Source organism: Apodemus sylvaticus, chromosome 13 (assembly GCF_947179515.1).
Source record: "Apodemus sylvaticus chromosome 13, mApoSyl1.1, whole genome shotgun sequence".
NCBI classification, from domain to species: Eukaryota; Metazoa; Chordata; class Mammalia; order Rodentia; family Muridae; genus Apodemus; species Apodemus sylvaticus.
The window spans coordinates 67577998-67594398 of NC_067484.1; the positions used below are offsets into that span (position 1 = coordinate 67577998).

At 41.1% G+C, this 16401-nt stretch overlaps 1 protein-coding gene across 2 annotated transcripts in view; it reads right to left on the bottom strand.

The window, feature by feature from the left end:
* Positions 1–1366: 1366 nt before the first annotated feature.
* Ndfip1 (Nedd4 family interacting protein 1) overlaps positions 1367–16401 on the bottom strand; it is a 40763-nt gene continuing 25728 nt past the window's right edge. Inside the window, exons 3-8 of one of the 2 annotated variants that reach the window (XM_052155386.1) lie at positions 15629–15759; positions 13783–13870; positions 12995–13119; positions 8359–8425; positions 5749–5854; positions 1367–2279 (exon numbers count right to left, since the gene is read on the bottom strand). In XM_052155386.1, coding sequence (XP_052011346.1) covers positions 5751–5854; positions 8359–8425; positions 12995–13119; positions 13783–13870; positions 15629–15759 — 515 coding nt within the window. In that variant the 3' untranslated portion in view covers positions 1367–2279; positions 5749–5750. Of the gene's footprint in view, positions 2280–2360; positions 2380–5748; positions 5855–8358; positions 8426–12994; positions 13120–13782; positions 13871–15628; positions 15760–16401 lie in introns of those variants that run through there. The other variant, XM_052155387.1, reaches the window with a different exon arrangement.

Genomic DNA, 16401 nt, shown 5'->3' on the forward strand with positions numbered 1-16401 from the left:
CATCTACACAGTAAGTTTCAGGCCAGCCAAAGCTACATAGTGAGCATCAGTCTCAAAATAGACAGACAGACAGACAAGCAGATGATAAGCAAACTTTTAACAAAGGAAGTAAACTCACAGAACTTACACACATACAAAACAAAGGGATTCCAGGAGGCTTGGGCATTTCTGTGTGGGGTATACTGACACCCTATGTTGTTGCTATGTACTTATCTCCCATGTTGTTCACAGACATTTACAGGCAGCAGACAAATGAGCACTTATAAATGTGTAACTGTCACACATGCTAAAGCTGGTTTACTAGATAGTTTGACAACTTTGTGGCCTTTTCTTTTTATTTCATCTAAGTAGAATATGGGAAAAAAATCAAATGGCTGATATAACCACCACTAGTCTCTAATCAAGCAAACAGGAATAAAACCACGGGGGGATGAGGCCTTCTGTCTCGCTCTGGCTGTGCTCAACGGTTCAAGCCGCCTTTCTATTGTTGTGGCTACACAATGAAGCCTCCTGGGCACTTCTGCAGGATCTCTATGCTCCTCCTGTTGGTCCATGGTCTTCTGCAGAGACAGTTTGTAGGAAGGTACTGAGTAGGATATGAAACTTCTGTTCCTATTTGTGAATTATGAAATGAATTGTGTGCAGAAGTGCAACCACAGTGTGTTGTATAGTTTTATGTCAATTTGATACAAGCTAGAGTTGGGAAGAAGAAACCTCAATTGAGAAGATACCCCAGCTCAAGACTGGCTTGTGAGAAAGCCTGTAGTGCATTTTCTTGATTCAGAACAGATGTGGGAGGGCCCAGCTTACTGTAGGTGGTTGCCATCCCTGAGCAGGTGGTCCTGGGACTGTACAACAGCAAGCCACAAGACAAACCAGCAAGCAGGACACTTCCACAGCTCTGCTCCAGTTCCTGCCTTGAGCGCTCCTACCTGCACTTCTCCCTCAGAGATGGACTGTGTTGTGGAACTCTAAAGGGCTTTTGATCATGGTGGGGTTTTTTTGGTGTGTGTGTGTTGAGCCAAGGTATCTCTATGTAGCTTTGGCTGGCCTTTTTTGGTGCGTGTGTGTGTGTGTGTGTGTGTGTGTGTGTGTGTGTGTGTGTGTTTTGAGACAAGGTATCTCTATGTAGCTTTGGCTGGCCGTAACTCAACGATTCACCTGCCTCTGTCTTGTGAGTGCTGGGATTAAAGGTGTGCACCACCAGAACTGGCTAGGTCATGGTGTATTATCACAGCAATAAATCCCTAAGACACATAAAGTTTTAATTTTTAGAATATACTCTGGATTACTGTGTAAGATTAGAAAATGTTTTCATAATCGGCAAAAGTAAACTCCAAAATTAAACACTAATCTACAGTAAAAGTTGCTACACAAGAGACATTTATTCATGTTCTATTGTATTTACAGTTTAATATAGCAACCACAGTGAACTAGCACTTGGGCAGCAAGCACATCATTCTACAGTTACAACAGTTGTAAAGCAAGGAGGACAGAAGGTTAGGGATCCTCTCAAAAGTTCCAAACTAATTCTTTGCTCCTGACCCTCTGAGATTCTAGCCAGTTTCCAGAATAGTAAGTACTTAATATTTAATCTGAATCTGTCTTTGCCCTTTCCATTTTATATGAACTACACAGAACTACAGAATGAAAAGGTAATTTCTGAATATAGACTATGAAAAATTAATGCTTATTTACCAATTGAGAACAATTTTTGTTAACACTACAATGAACTTTGCACTATGGTTTTGCTTCCAGATGTTCACACACAGCACAATTAAACATATTTCTAGATTAATTTGAAACAGGAAATATGGATTATGTGCAGAAATGCAGTCATAACCAAAGTTTTGACTTTTGAGAAAACCCCTTTTCAAACAGCCAGCCTTATACATAGCTTACACTAATCTGTAATTTCAAATCTGCTTTGAGATGGAGGATGAATAAAGCAAGATTGCCCCCTACTGACTACAGGGGCATGGCTCATGCTATTTAAAATGACTACAAACAATATATAAGGCATTATTAATAATACATCACAGACTTGATTGCAAGAGCTTTTTCAAACATTAACCACTAATGATTCGATGATTACAGAATTCTGCATTAACTATTAACATTTTACACCTAGGAACAAATAGAGAGAAATGATCTTTTTCAACAGTACTTTATTTTTTAAAGCAGGTGACTTTCCTTCATTCTGGTGGTGATTCACTTCCTGCAGGTGCTCTCGCTTCTCCAGGGACTCCATCAATGCAGGAAGCCATGCCAGAACACATCTGCCAGAGAAGGACACTCAACAGTCACACTCTAGTTGCTCATTATGTTGGCTAAGAGCAGGGTAGAGTCACAGAAGACAAACGGCTTGGAGACAACACGCTGCATTTCAACATCATTTGAAGATTATTATACATGGATATCAGAGTAGCCAATAAAGTCAATTTTTAATTAACATCAAGACCCTTCTCCCACTATAAATAACTGGCATACTCTCTCTAAAGATTTATTTTATGTGTATGGGTGTTTTGTTTGCATGAATGTCTGTGCACTGCATGTGTACAGTGCCTTGAGAGATCATAAGAAGACAGTGGATCCTCTGGAACTGGAGTTAAAGATGGTTTTGACCACCATGTGGGTTCTGGGAAACTGAATCCAGGTCCTCTGGAAAAGCAGCCAGTGCTCTTAATCCCTGACTAACTTTCCAGTCCCAGTATGCTCTCTCTTAAAAAACAAGTCAGGGGGCAGGAGAGATGGCTCAGTGGTTAAGAGCACTGACTACTCTTCCAGAGGTCCTGAGTTCAATTCCCAGCAACCACATGGCAGCTCACAACCATCTGTGATGGAATCTGATGTCCTCTTCTGGTGTGTCTGAAGACAGCTATAGTGTACTCATATACATAAAATAAATAAATAAATAAATAAATAAATAAATAAATAAATCTTAAAAAAAACTTTTTGGAAAAAATAAAAGAACCAAGGTATCTGGGAAGCATGTTTTTCAGAATATATGCAATTCCTAACCAACTTTTAAAAAGTATTATGACAGAAAGTATACTTTTAAAATGATGTTTGTGTCTATGTGTTCTTGCCTGTACTGAGAACTGAACTTAGGGCCTTGAATGTTAAGCAGATGTGTATCACTGAGCCAAATCCCCAGCCCCATACATACATACTAGTATACTTCTCATGGAAATAACGTGGGTGAAACTTTGAGTAACTACTGTAATGCCAAAAGAAGCTTAGAAGTCAGAGGGACAGTGGAGCTCTTGCACTAGAGTTATGGATGCTCGTAATCACCATATTAAGGGCTGGAGATAAACCTGGTCTGCAAGAACAAGTACTCTCTCTCTCTTTTTTCCCCTGAGACAGGGTTTCTCTGTGTAGTCCTGGCTGTCCTGGAACTCACTCTGTAGATCAGGCTGGCCTCAAACTCAGAAATCTGCTTGCCTCTGCCTCCCAAGTGCTGGGATTACAGGTGTGCGCCACCATGCCCGGCTACAACAAGTACTCTTAACCACCTGGCCATCTCCAGACACATAGACGAGTCTACTGGGATCATTCCACGGTTGTTTTTTGTTGCCCATAAGCCAATCTGGAGGGGAGTATCATCTTAATTGAGGTTCCTTTTCCCCAATTCTAGGTTGTGTCAAATTGACATAAAACTAGCTAACACACTATGATTGCACTTCTGTATACAATTCATCTTGTTTGTTCTGCATTTTGGATAGCCTAAAGAAATCTCTACTCTTTGAATTTTGTATTTTTAGACAGTCTCTCTATATAGCCCTGGCTGTCCTGGAACTATGTACATGGGGCTGGCTTCAAATTCACAGAGATCTGCCTGATTACCACCATGCCAGGTGAGAGATGCCTCTATTCCAACACCCTCTGTAAACATTAAGTTCAGTTCAGAATGAAAGGTGTAGTATTTTCTCAATGGAGTTACTTCTGAAATTCCCTACCTATGGTCTTTCTGACACAGGTAAGCCTATACAGCTTGCTTTTAACTAAGAATATCAACCACAAAAGAAGGTCAGGTTCTATGAAGTAACACCATAATACTTTACACAATGAAGTTTTACTGTATCTCCTAACTAAAAGATCTATTAACTAAAGAAAGCAAATATTCTACATGTGGCTCTGGATAGAGAGGTTTTAGTCTTTTCAATGAACAAAGGTCACTCATGCCTACAGAATCTTCCAAGGGATTCTGTGAGTTAGTTGGCAAGGAAGCAATTAGATTTGTAAACACTGCTTTCAAATCCCAGTCCCTCACCTGGGCTCAAGACTCTCTGGGCACATCTGAGTGATTTCACACCAACTACCACACAAGGCTGGGCAGAAAGCAAATAAATGTTCTTGTGCCCTCAGACAGGGCACATTTACTTGTGCGTAGGTTTCTGAGAGCCTTTTAAAGCACACCACAGAAACCCTGCTCAGACCATTTCCTGAGCAGTTCCCACAGCAGTGTCCTGAAGACTGGTGGTGCAAATCGTGACCTAGCAGATTTATGAACTTCAATGTAGACCACTCAGAAATATTACAAAATTTTTAGAAAAAGCACAGCCATAGAACAAAATCCCTAACATTGGGAAACAGATCATTATGCAGTCCCTGTCTTGGCTATCTGCTGTGTACTAGAAGATGAACAAAGTATACACTCCCCCAGTACACTCAAACTTTTCCTGCTTCTCCCTTTCCTCACTTCCCTTTTCAAGGAGTCAAACCTTGTACACTGAGCTATACCCCCGGGGCCTGTCAAACATCCTTCTAAATAAGAAAATGAAGACAAACAGACACAGAGAGGGGTGATCTCAGGCTACTATCAAATCCCTACAGGATAGTTCTGTTTGCAAGCATGACCCACAGCCAGCCTCATGTCTGAGCTGAGCTGCTGTCTGTTTCTGTTCTGCACTACAACTCAGGAGACTCAAGTTCTCCCACACATAGCCAACTTCCACAAGTTAAGTTCTACTATCATTTAAGGTTTGTGACAACTGCTGCACACAGCTATCACAGGACCTTTTCTGGACCTTCAACTGGACTAGCTTTTAAATGGTGCCTAAGGTTTTATTTTATCAAACACACAATTCCAAAAGCCCAAAGGACAAAGAATGAAGTCTGCAAAGGCATAGTCTGCCTTGTCAGGACTCTGCTATATTCAAGCTATCTTACCCTTTAGGTAGCTGCTGATAAAAAGACAAGAGTTAGCCACTGGGGAAAACTGTGCAAATCAGTTCAGGGCTTAGTTCTGTTCAGGTAAAGAAAGATCTCTTTCCATCTCTTAGATCTGGGCTTCCTCTCTACCCGAGTGAAAAATCTGGGTATGAACCTGAAAACAGGCAGCAAGAAAGGTCCACGGACTAATTTTAAGAGATGGATATCTTAGTAGGCTTGTCAGTAGTGCAAGCAAGAGGGCCTGTTCCTGATGTACCTGCTGACTTCCCTCAGGGCATTCTGGGGCTCTGTGAGATGAGGAGAGGAAGAGGAGGCCTAGTGGGCTCAACCATGCCATCAATACCCTACGCCCCCATTATTACTGGGACCCTTGCCTACATGTTGCCAAACTACTTCTTCCCCATCGACAGCTCTTTGCAGACACCACCCCTCCAATAAAAAAGGGGAAAGCCAGGACTTTTTTATGGCCTCTTTACAATGTCTGTACCCCATCAGTCTCACTCTAAACTCCCCAACACATCCCATGATCATAACAGCAAATGGATACAGCCCCCACCCCTCCTCCAATACCTTTAATAAATAAAGAGAACTCTGGTCCTGGGGAGATTTGAGAAAGTTTCTGGCATCTTCCGAACTTTTGCGTAATTGATAAATCCTCTGAGAAACAGGAGAAAGCCTAATTGAAAAAAGAAAAGTCAAGAATGATCTTCTAATTTCTACATTAAGTCTCTTCCCCAGAACTTCCCCCACTGTAACAGGAATGTGTCATTTCCCTGCAGAAGTCTAATAACAGGGGCAGTTTCCCTCCAACATCTCCAAAGGACTTTTCTATCAAATTATCCAATGGGATATTCTTGACAGGAAGGCAAGATCTTAAGTGTAAATGACTCTTGAACCACATCTAATTGGTCTCAAAGGGAAATGGTATGTAAGCTGGGACCCACATTTCCACCTGAGGCCTCCTGGGAAGGAAGCCTAACATCCACACAACTAACTCCAAAAGGAGGGACTGCAAATGGGTTTTGTTTTGTTTTGTAAAATATGGTCCCAATATACAGACTGGTCTCCAACTTGCTATGTGGGAAAGACTGGCCTTGAACTCCTAATTTTCTTGCCTCCATCCCTGTACTTTTCTGGGATTACAGGCACACACTACCAGAATTCTGCTTTTCTCAAGCTTAATTCTAATCTTTTCCATTATTTAATTTTCTGCTAACAGTACTTAACATTGTCCACTAGATGTCAGCATAAACTTATGCACAACTCCTCCACCACCACCACCACCACCACCACCACCACCACCACCACCACCACCACCACCACCACCACCACCACCACAAGGTTTTTCTTAGTAGTCCAGGATGTTGCCCTAATTGTCCTGGAACTTGCTCTGTAGACCAGGCTGGTCTTGAACTCACAGAGTTCTGCCTCTCTCTGCCTCCTAAGTACTAGGATTAAAGGTGTGAGCCACCACCCCCAGGCCCCAGTTTTCTATTGGTAAAGGTAGTCTGACAGGCAGCGGCAGAATCACACATTTACCCTCACATGAAGATGAGTCCCCCGATGAAAGCGCACTCTTTACCCTCTTTCAATCTTAACACCATTTTAATACCATTACTGAGATACAATCTATAAAGTTCACTATATACAATGCCCTGCTTTAAATGTATTTACTGACTTGTACGACAACAACAATCTAATTTGAGGGCATGCTTGTCACCCCCTCCCAACCCTTGCATTTAGCAGCTGTTATTCATTTGCTCCCTCCTCCTCTCTCCAAGCCCCAGGTAAGCATTAGCCTATTTTGCTTTGAAGAATATTTACATAGACTTGGTGGTAAAAAAAAAATATTTTTTTATTTTTTGGGTAAAAACCAAGAGTTATCTGTGTTGAAACTGATGACTATCATTCAGTTGGATACCAAACGCACAGAAATATAGTACAGGCTAACTTCTGGTGTGCCTAACGGCAGCCACAGTATACTTACATATAATAATAAACTAACCCATCTTTAGAAGCTCCTGGTGGCTTTGCTACAGCTTTGTAGATGTGACAGCAGTAATAGGGATAGTCTCTGTAGGGCTTGAGAGACAGTTCAGCAGATAAGAACACTGGCTGCTCTTCCAGAGGTTCTGAGTTCAATTCCCAGCAACCACATGGTGGCTCACAACCATCTGTGATGGATCTGATGCCCTCTTCTGGGGTGTCTGAAGACAGCTACAGTGTACTTATATATGTGAAGGATGGTCTCTATAATTTTATCTTATCTTTATATCTCTATAAATAACAAAACCACATTAAAATAACTCATTAAACTAATAAAATTTTCTTTACTTTAATGAGTAGAAAAATAATTTAAAGTAAATAAGAAAAATAAAAATTGTTAAGTAATCTGGAGATTAACAGCTAGACTGTCCTCATGTGTGCATGCACACAAATGTGTGTATTTATTTATGTATAGGGCTTTGGTGGGCTTTTTTGTGGGGGGCATGGTTTGTTTTTGTTTTTGTTTTTTTTTTGAGACAGTGTTTCTTTGTGTAGCCTTAGCTGTCCTGGAACTTGCTCTGAAGACCAGACTGGTCTCTAATTCACAGAGTTCTCTGCCTGCCCCTGCCTACCAAGTGCTGAGATTAAAGGTGCGTGCCACTACCACCCAGTACTAGTTTCAAACCTTTCTTTCATTGTAAAGTAAGTCTTCTTATCAATGGTGAACTACAGAATTCTGGGAACCCCAGAATTTCAGAAGTTTTTGTATTAGAACTGTACATACATTTCTTATGGTCTACTGATAGATCTGACAAAAGATGGCTCACATACATACATTTTAATACAATTAGTTACAGTACATTTATAATAAACTTGGTGTTGAGTCTGCAAACCCTCTGTGGCAGTAACTACAAGTAGGAAAAAGCTACATGTAGGGTCATCAGCATGCCCTACTGAGAACATTAAGTGGACTAGGAGAAGCAGCCTCAGTCTCCAGTAACATACGCCACTCTACTGGTGGAAACTAGCCAGCTTTTAAGAAAGGAACATCTGAAAGCTGCACTTTAAATTGATGGTTAATACTATACAGTGAGATGAGGTTTTGCTAAGGTAATTTTAACTGTTAAATTTAAGACATTTAAAAAAAATTAAAGATAATTCTGAATTTTATTTTCTTATGTTTAAAGCACTTACCTAAAACCAAGAACACCCACCAGAGCCAGTACTGACCATCAAAGTATCCAGGGAAGTAGGTGGAAAACTGAAAGAAGAAAATAAAATACTAATTACTAATTTAGGGGCATACAAAAACACAACTGCCATCAAGACCATATACAGATATTTTTAAAATTTATTTATATAATGTGCATGTTTTACATACACACACACACACACACACACACACAGAGAGAGAGAGAGAGAGAGAGAGAGAGAGAGAGAGAGAGATACCTGAAGAGTTTGAAAGAGAGCATCAGATTACTCTAGAATTAAGAGTTATAAATGGGGGCAGAGAGATGGCTCAGAGGTTAAGAGCACTGACTACTCTTCCAGAGGTCTTGAATCCAATTCCCAGCAACCACATGGTGGCTCACGACCATTTGCAATAGGATCTGATGCCCTCTTGTGGTTTGTCTAAAGACAGCCAGGAACTGGCACAGGTCATTCTTTTGGAAAGTAGGAATTGAAGGCCTCTTAAAAGAGAAAAAGAATACAGATGTCCCCCCAACAAAAGCAATTAACTTAACCAGGTGTGGTGGTGCATGCCTTTAAACCCAGCACTCAGGAAGCAGAGAGGCAGGTGGATCTCTTGAGGTCTACAAAGTGAGTTCCAGGAAAGCCAAGGCTATTATACAAAGAAACTTTGTCTTGAAAAACAAACTGCAAATAAAACAAACAAAAACAGAAAAAAAGAAAAAGGAAAAAATAAAAGCTGTTAACTTTACAATAGAACAGTACACATTCAGTAAAAATCATCTTTTGCATGTGACTTTGCCCGGCCTTGGGACAGATAGGATGAAGCAGTCTCTCAGGATGCTAGGTGGTGGTAGCCAGCCACAGCTCTCAGTCAGCCTTGAGATCACAGTGCAAATCAGGCGTCATGAAGAACAGCTAACACTTGGCACTGTGAGAGGCCATAGAAGGCCACTGGTGAAAGTTCAGGCTCAGTTGCGGTTGATGGCCCAGGATGAAGGGGTCATGCAAAGGAGATGAGGCTTGGCACCATGAGGAGAGGCTATTGGTGAAGCCTAGTTGCAGTGGAAGGCCCCATTGTACTGGAGATGCCAGTTCCATGGGACGATCACCAAGAATATCAGCAGCAGTGGACCTTTAGGACACTATGCTGTACCACTCAGCAGGGTGAATATATGAGATGCATGAGTTCGTGTTCTTCTGTGAAATACCATTGTGTGTCAGTGTGTTATCTATGCTACCAGCTTTTACACCTGAAAGGAACAAGTGCTAGAGTAACAAGCTGAGATCTCAGCTCTCCCTCTTGATGCTCAAGTACTCATCTAATGAACCTACACAGCAGGGTTTTGGTGGGGAATAGAAACTTCCTCTAATTTTTCTGACTTGGTAAGCCATTCTGAGCTTGGTTTTTGTTAGATATTAAGAATACCTAATAAAGTAAGATCAGTCTTTCTATCTAATAGTCTACTTTTTTTTGCCATTTAGTAAAAAATTTAGTGTTTAATATATTTGCAATTCACTTTTTTTTCTTTGGAGGCCCTGGTGTCCAAAGTCTGAGAATTAAAGCAGTATTCCCTCTCTGTCCATGGGAGATAGCCTCTGAGACACTCATGAATGGTTGAAATGGCAGACAAGTTTCAAAGCCTATGTATACATATATACAATCTTTCTGTACATATGGATCTTTGATAAAGTTTGATTTATGAATTAAGTACATTAAGAGATTAATTATAAGTGCCACAGAAATGACTAACAATGGACTGTGATAAGTTATACAAACTTAGTTCTTAAAAATCTTGCTGCCATAAAGATCTGAGAGACAGTATGGGATTTATCTTTTCTTTCATTACCATGTGAAAAGAAGTACGGGCTTCTCTTTGGTAATCCACACTGCCAGTATCACTACTTTTGCAATTTGGAACCATGACCATTTAAAATAAGGATTTGCTAAGCACAAGCACTGTGATACCAGGATGACTCCTGAGGAGGCAGGTTTTGAACAGGGTGGTGTGAAATGCTACTGCTCTGTACGGCATGCCATTTGAACTTTATCAATGGGGCAGGGGATAGTGCACACCTTGGATCCTAGCACTGTGGAGACAGAGGCCCGTGGATCGCTGTGAGTTCAAAGCCAGCCTGGTCTACACAGCAAGACCCAGGTCAGCCAGGGTAAGCAGTGAGACATCTCAAAACAATGAAACAAACAAAAAAACCTTATTAACTTTCTTTCTGGAAAATTCAGACTTTAACCAGAGGTAACTGAAACTGAGAAGCAGAGATATAGAAGGCTCCAATACAGGTGCTCGAGCGTGCATGCTTGTGTGTGTGTGTGTGTGTGTATGAGAGAGAGAGAGAGAGAGAGAGAGAGAGAGAGAGAGAGAGAGATTGAGATTGAGAAAGCAAGATACAGACAGACTGAGACACTTGGCACGCGTATGGAAGTTAGAGAGCCTCAGGAGCTGGTATCATCCTTCCTTCCACCTTGTTAAAAACAGGTTCTCTCTGTGTTACATGCAGACACTAGCCGACCTGCTTTTCCTTCCAGAGAGTCTTCTTTGCGTCTTATCTCCCCACAGGAGCACCAGTATTACAAGCATGCACTACTGTATCTGGCTTTTACAGAGGTTTTAGGAATCAAAAAATCAGGACATCACAATTTTGTGGCAAGGACTTCCCCCAGCTCCTAATATTTTATTTCTTAAAAAGTAACAGTTAAAATTTAAAAAGAAATGACAACTTCTCTTGGCCTTGGACCTTAAAGTCCATGGGTTCTGACTGTCTCTTATTTTCTCTAAAGTCCATGTTTTTAGATGAATATAAATTTGCTATCTACGGAAAAGCCCACAATTATCTAATTTTCAAAAGATTTTGGATTCCTAAAATAGCCAATGAGTTCTTTAGGACTGCTTTGAAAAACTGCAGTGGCCAATTAACATCCATTAATTAATTATGTGTGTGTTGTTTATGGGAAATGTGCATGCATGATGAAACACATCCCTGTGCTCTGTCTCACCCACAGAAGCCACAGCAGGACATCGAGTATTTCCTACCACTCTTTACCGACTCTCCTCAGGACCAGGTCTCACTAAACCAGATGCTTGCCTTGTGGACTAGACTGGCTGGTCAGTGAGCTGGGATCTACCCATCTCTACTTCCAGCGCTGGGGAGGGTACAGACTTGTACAGATAGCCCCACCTTTTTATGTAGGTGGAGGAGACTCGAACTGAGGCCCTTACACTTGAAAGCAAGTGCTCACACCCACTGAACCATCTTCTCAGCCACAGTATGCCAATTTATAATAATCTGGCTTTGTCATTTAAAGACAAAGGATACTTGTTTTGTTTGTAGACAGGATTTTTCTGTATAGCCCTTGCTGGCCTGGAACTCACTATATAACTAGGCTGGCCTTGAACTCACAGATCCCCCCATCTCTGCTAGGATTATAAGTGTGAGTCACCCATGTATGGCAGCAAAGTATACTTTATTGAACCCACTGGCGAATTTGACTCAATGTCCAAGCTTTCTATTTTTGTTTTTCGAGACAGGGTTTCTCTGTCTATCCCTGACTATTCTGGAACTAATTCTATAGACCAGGCTGGCCTTGAATTCACAGAGATCCACTTGTCTCTGCCTTGCAAGTGCTGGGATTAAAGGCATGCATTATTACCACCAGGAAACATCTAAACTTCTAAAGTATACTTTGTATCAGATCCTGAAGATCCACAGGGGCTCCATCAAGATCAGGCCCTTCATCAAGGGGTACCCTGAGAACAGCAAGAATGCTAGAACCCTGAGTTCTAGGAGACTGAACATAAGCATATCCTGGGCTCGTTAAAGAAATTTTAGAAACTCAGGCCAAGCCGGGTGGTGGTGGCACACGCCTGTAATCCCAGCACTCTGGGAGGCTGAGGCAGGCAGATTTCTAAGTTTGAGGCCAGCCTGGTCTACAGAGTGAGTTCCAAAAACAGCCAGGGCTACACAGAGAAACCCTGTCTCAAAAAAAAAAAAAAAAAGAAAGAAAGAAACAAACAAACTCAGGCCAAGCATCTTGTGGACCTTGGCTCCCTCTTTGAAACCATCTTATAAAGCTGTGTGACTTTGAATAAATTAAAATTAGTTTTGTTTTATGAAGACCCTAGATATACTACAACTTAAAGTACTTTATGCAATTTCACCTGGGTATTCCTATATCAAAGACACATTTCTATAATTTTATTAAAAGAAATTCCCTATGGAGCAGTAGATATTTCTGTATAGCTTCAGTCCTAGAAGAAAAAATTAGGGAAAGATAGAGAAAGTCATGGGATTAAAATTTTAAGAGAATTAACGTTAAGAATGCCTACAGCATTGAAATACCAACAAAGAAATACCCTTTGTGTTATAGAAACTTCAGACTATACAGTCATTAGCATATTTTAAGTATCAAAACAACCTGTAAGATCACCTGAAATAGATCACTTGCTTGAATCTGAACATGAAATATGGAGACAGGAGCTGTGTGCAATTGATTTTAGCTCACTTTATCATGGAACCAGAACAAAGACAAATAAATGTTGAAATAACAGAGGGTGAAATGAAAACATTCAAGTCATTCTAATACTGCCTCTCTTCATCATATGTTCTCTGCTATGCGACTTACCCTGACGATAAGGATCCACTTAATTAGAGAAAGACCAAATCCTGAGATGGCCCCATACCTTCCCGCAGCTGAGGTGGTCAGGCAAAAAGACAAGAAGAACCCAATCCAGTTGAAGAGGAATGCCACTGGAAGAGTGGAGGGAAAGATGTTAGCCAAGGTCAGGGGTGCTCTGCAGCGGCCTCTGCTTGTGGGGCTTTCCTATCTCCGCCTCCCACAAGCACCCTTTCTTCCATCTCCTTCAAAAGCAAATGACTGAGTCTCACGCTTTATCCTCCATGGGTGCTGCCGTCAGTGCCCAACAACCTGTTCCTGTCTTTGCTGCCATGCAGGCTAGTAAGTAAACTAAACACTTTGGAAATTCAACTGGCGCCCCGGAGGAATGCGATGCAAGCTTCTCATCCTTCTGTTTTCTGACAGCTCTTAGGATCACTTCCTGTGCACTGTGTTTTCTGTGTTTTTAATACTGTAAATAAAAAAGCACTCACTGCTAAGTGAGGTACATAAAAACATAAATATAAAACAACATAAAAAGTGGGAAACCAGATTGACTTTGATCTATCAGAAAAATAGACGCTTACAGGACAAAACCCATGTAAGTAGCTGCACTCCTACTTGGTCACTTGGGTATGAGCAGGGGTGACAGCAGTGGAAGAGGAATGCCACTGTAAGATCAGACCTGGCCTGTGTACAAAGGCAGCACCCATAACTGCTTTCATCATACTTTCCACTGATGAATCAGAGCCCTCGGGTTTGCAGGTGTGACCAGTAAGTGGTGTGTATACACTTACTGAAAAAAGTTAGCATAAAGATCCCATCGTTTCCTATCCTCAGTTGGTCAGCATCATCAAAATCATCCCGGCCCACAAAATCTTCATCCTAAATGAGGGAAAAAGAATAAGTAAAGATCATAATGAATTACTTCTAGACAAAGGAATGAGATTAGGAAAATATAAGGAATGAATACGAGGATCTAGGAGTGCATTTATTACTGGTTCAATTCAGAACTATAAGTGTTAATACTCAGCAACTTTAGAGCAGATATGAGTCATTTTAGTATCTCCAGAGCCTTCTAAACTAATTATTTATTTCATAGTCCTAGCTACTATTCTTATTTTAAATTTATTTTTATCTTATTGGTGTTTATGACTGCATGTATGTCTGTATGAGGGTGTTGGATCAGGAGTTACAGACAGTTGTGAGCTAACATATAGGTGCTGGAAACTGAACTCGGGTCCTCTGGAAGAGCACTGAGTGCTCTTAGTCACTGAGCCATCTCTCCAGCCCCACTACTTTTATCATTAGTTACTGTTTGTATTGTAGACTGAACCTAGGTCCTCACAAATGCCAAGCCAGAACTCTACAATTAAGCTACATTTCTAGCCCCATACCAAATTCTTTCAAGAAAATCCTCTGCTGAGCACATCTTGAACCCCAGAACCCTCTACTCAAGGCAGGGGCAGGTAGAACTCTGATTTCTAAGCCAGCCTGGTCTATACAACAAGTTTCAAGTCCACCAAGGAATACATAATCAGACCCTATCTCAAACAAGGAAAAAATTACCTACACAGGCTCTGTTGGAGGCTGTGGTGGTTTGAATAGGGTTGTCCCCAAAGACTTAGGTCTTGACCCATGAGGAGTGGCACTATTAGAAAATGTGGCTTGTTGAGGAAGTCTGTCACTATGGAGTGCAAACACCCATCACTGGCTCTATAAGTAAGCCGTTTGGGTCTACTTGTAAATGGCTAGGAGACAAACTCTCCTGGCTACTTCCTCAGTCTGCAATGCCAAACCCAACAAAAGGATCTTCATTTGGTCTTTACTTGTCTACTTTTAAGTAGAGTTAAGGGTCCAAGGCTGCACAAGAGCAGGCACTCTAGAAGGTGCTGCTGCTGCTGCTGCCACTTGCTGAGTGTCTGCTTATTTTTGATTCCTTCCTTCCAGGATCCCATGTTATTTCAGGCTGGCTATGAACTCTGGTACACAGCTGAGTATGGCCTAAAACTTCTGATCCTCGTGCTTCTACCTCCTGTGTGGTGGGATTACAGGTATGTGCCACCATATTTGATGTATGTTATGCTGGGGATCAAACCCATGGTTCTGTACATGCTAGGCAAGCACTCTACCAATTGAACTACACTCCTACTCCTATTTGCAGCAATCTGCAGTCTGCTAGATCCCATCTCCAGCAAGCTGGGAGGAATCTGAACTTACGAATGGCATAATCTGGAATGTTTGAGGCACAGTGTTTACCAGGATGATGCTAGGTCTCATTTAATTCAATGATGTCATTTGTATCTCTTCTCTTCATAGGCATCCCTAATAACTATTAGATAATACCAAAGTGTACAAATCAAGGCATAACCAGTGTATTTCCTAAGTCCCCTCTTCCTACCCCTGGAGTCTTGGGGAGATGGTAATAGACATATCTTTAGAAATACAGGAAAATGAACAGGTCAGGGATTTTCTGCCTATTGCATCATATTAAGAAAAAAAATGCTTATTATTCCAAAAAAAATGTATATGCTTAAAATCAGCAGTAATCAAGATAATTCTAATAACTTAATAGTGAGATAATGAAAATAACTGAATTCCAACTAAGCAACCCAAAACAACACAGATAAAGAAAGTACTTACTCTTCCAGGAACCAATGGGATCGTAGCTTCAGTCTTGGTTCTCTCAGCCTCGTCATAACTGGGCAGTGTTGTAGCCACATTATACGATGGGGGCTTTGGAAACCCAGATTCATCTTTGTAGTCAAAATATGCTACAGAAAAAAGGAAGTAACAAAATCTACCTGATGCAAAAGATATTTATAAATGAATGTAATACTCAGGATGATTTTAAAGTGTATATTTAAAAGCCAAATCCACCACACCTTTAATCCTAGCACAAAAGAGGCAAAGGCAGGTGGATTTCTGTGAGTTCAAGGGCAGCCTGGTCTACAGACCAAGTTCCAATCCAGCCAAGACTACATAGTGAGACTCTTGTAAGTAAACAAACAAAAAAATTAAAATAAAACCTCGCTTTACATCCTTATTCCCAATTGTTTTGGATCACTATGAATTTAACAGGTATTTACTTCTGTGGAACTGAGAATCAAACCCAGGGCCTTGTGCACTGTAGTCAAGAACTATCCCACTGAACTGCATCTCTAACCCTCTTTTCACTTTTGACTTTGCCCAGGCTTCCCAGACTCCTAAGTGACCAGACCACTAACCTGTTAATTCAGATAGTTAAGGAAAAAACACTTTGGTAAACACTTTCCATGAGCCAACATGGTAGCACATGCCTGTGATCCCAGATACATGAAATAGGAATTATACAGGATCATGAGCTCAAGTCCAGCTTAGGCAGCACAGCAAGATCTCCTATCAAAGGGTTAAGAAGCCTTCACATGCCCACTAAG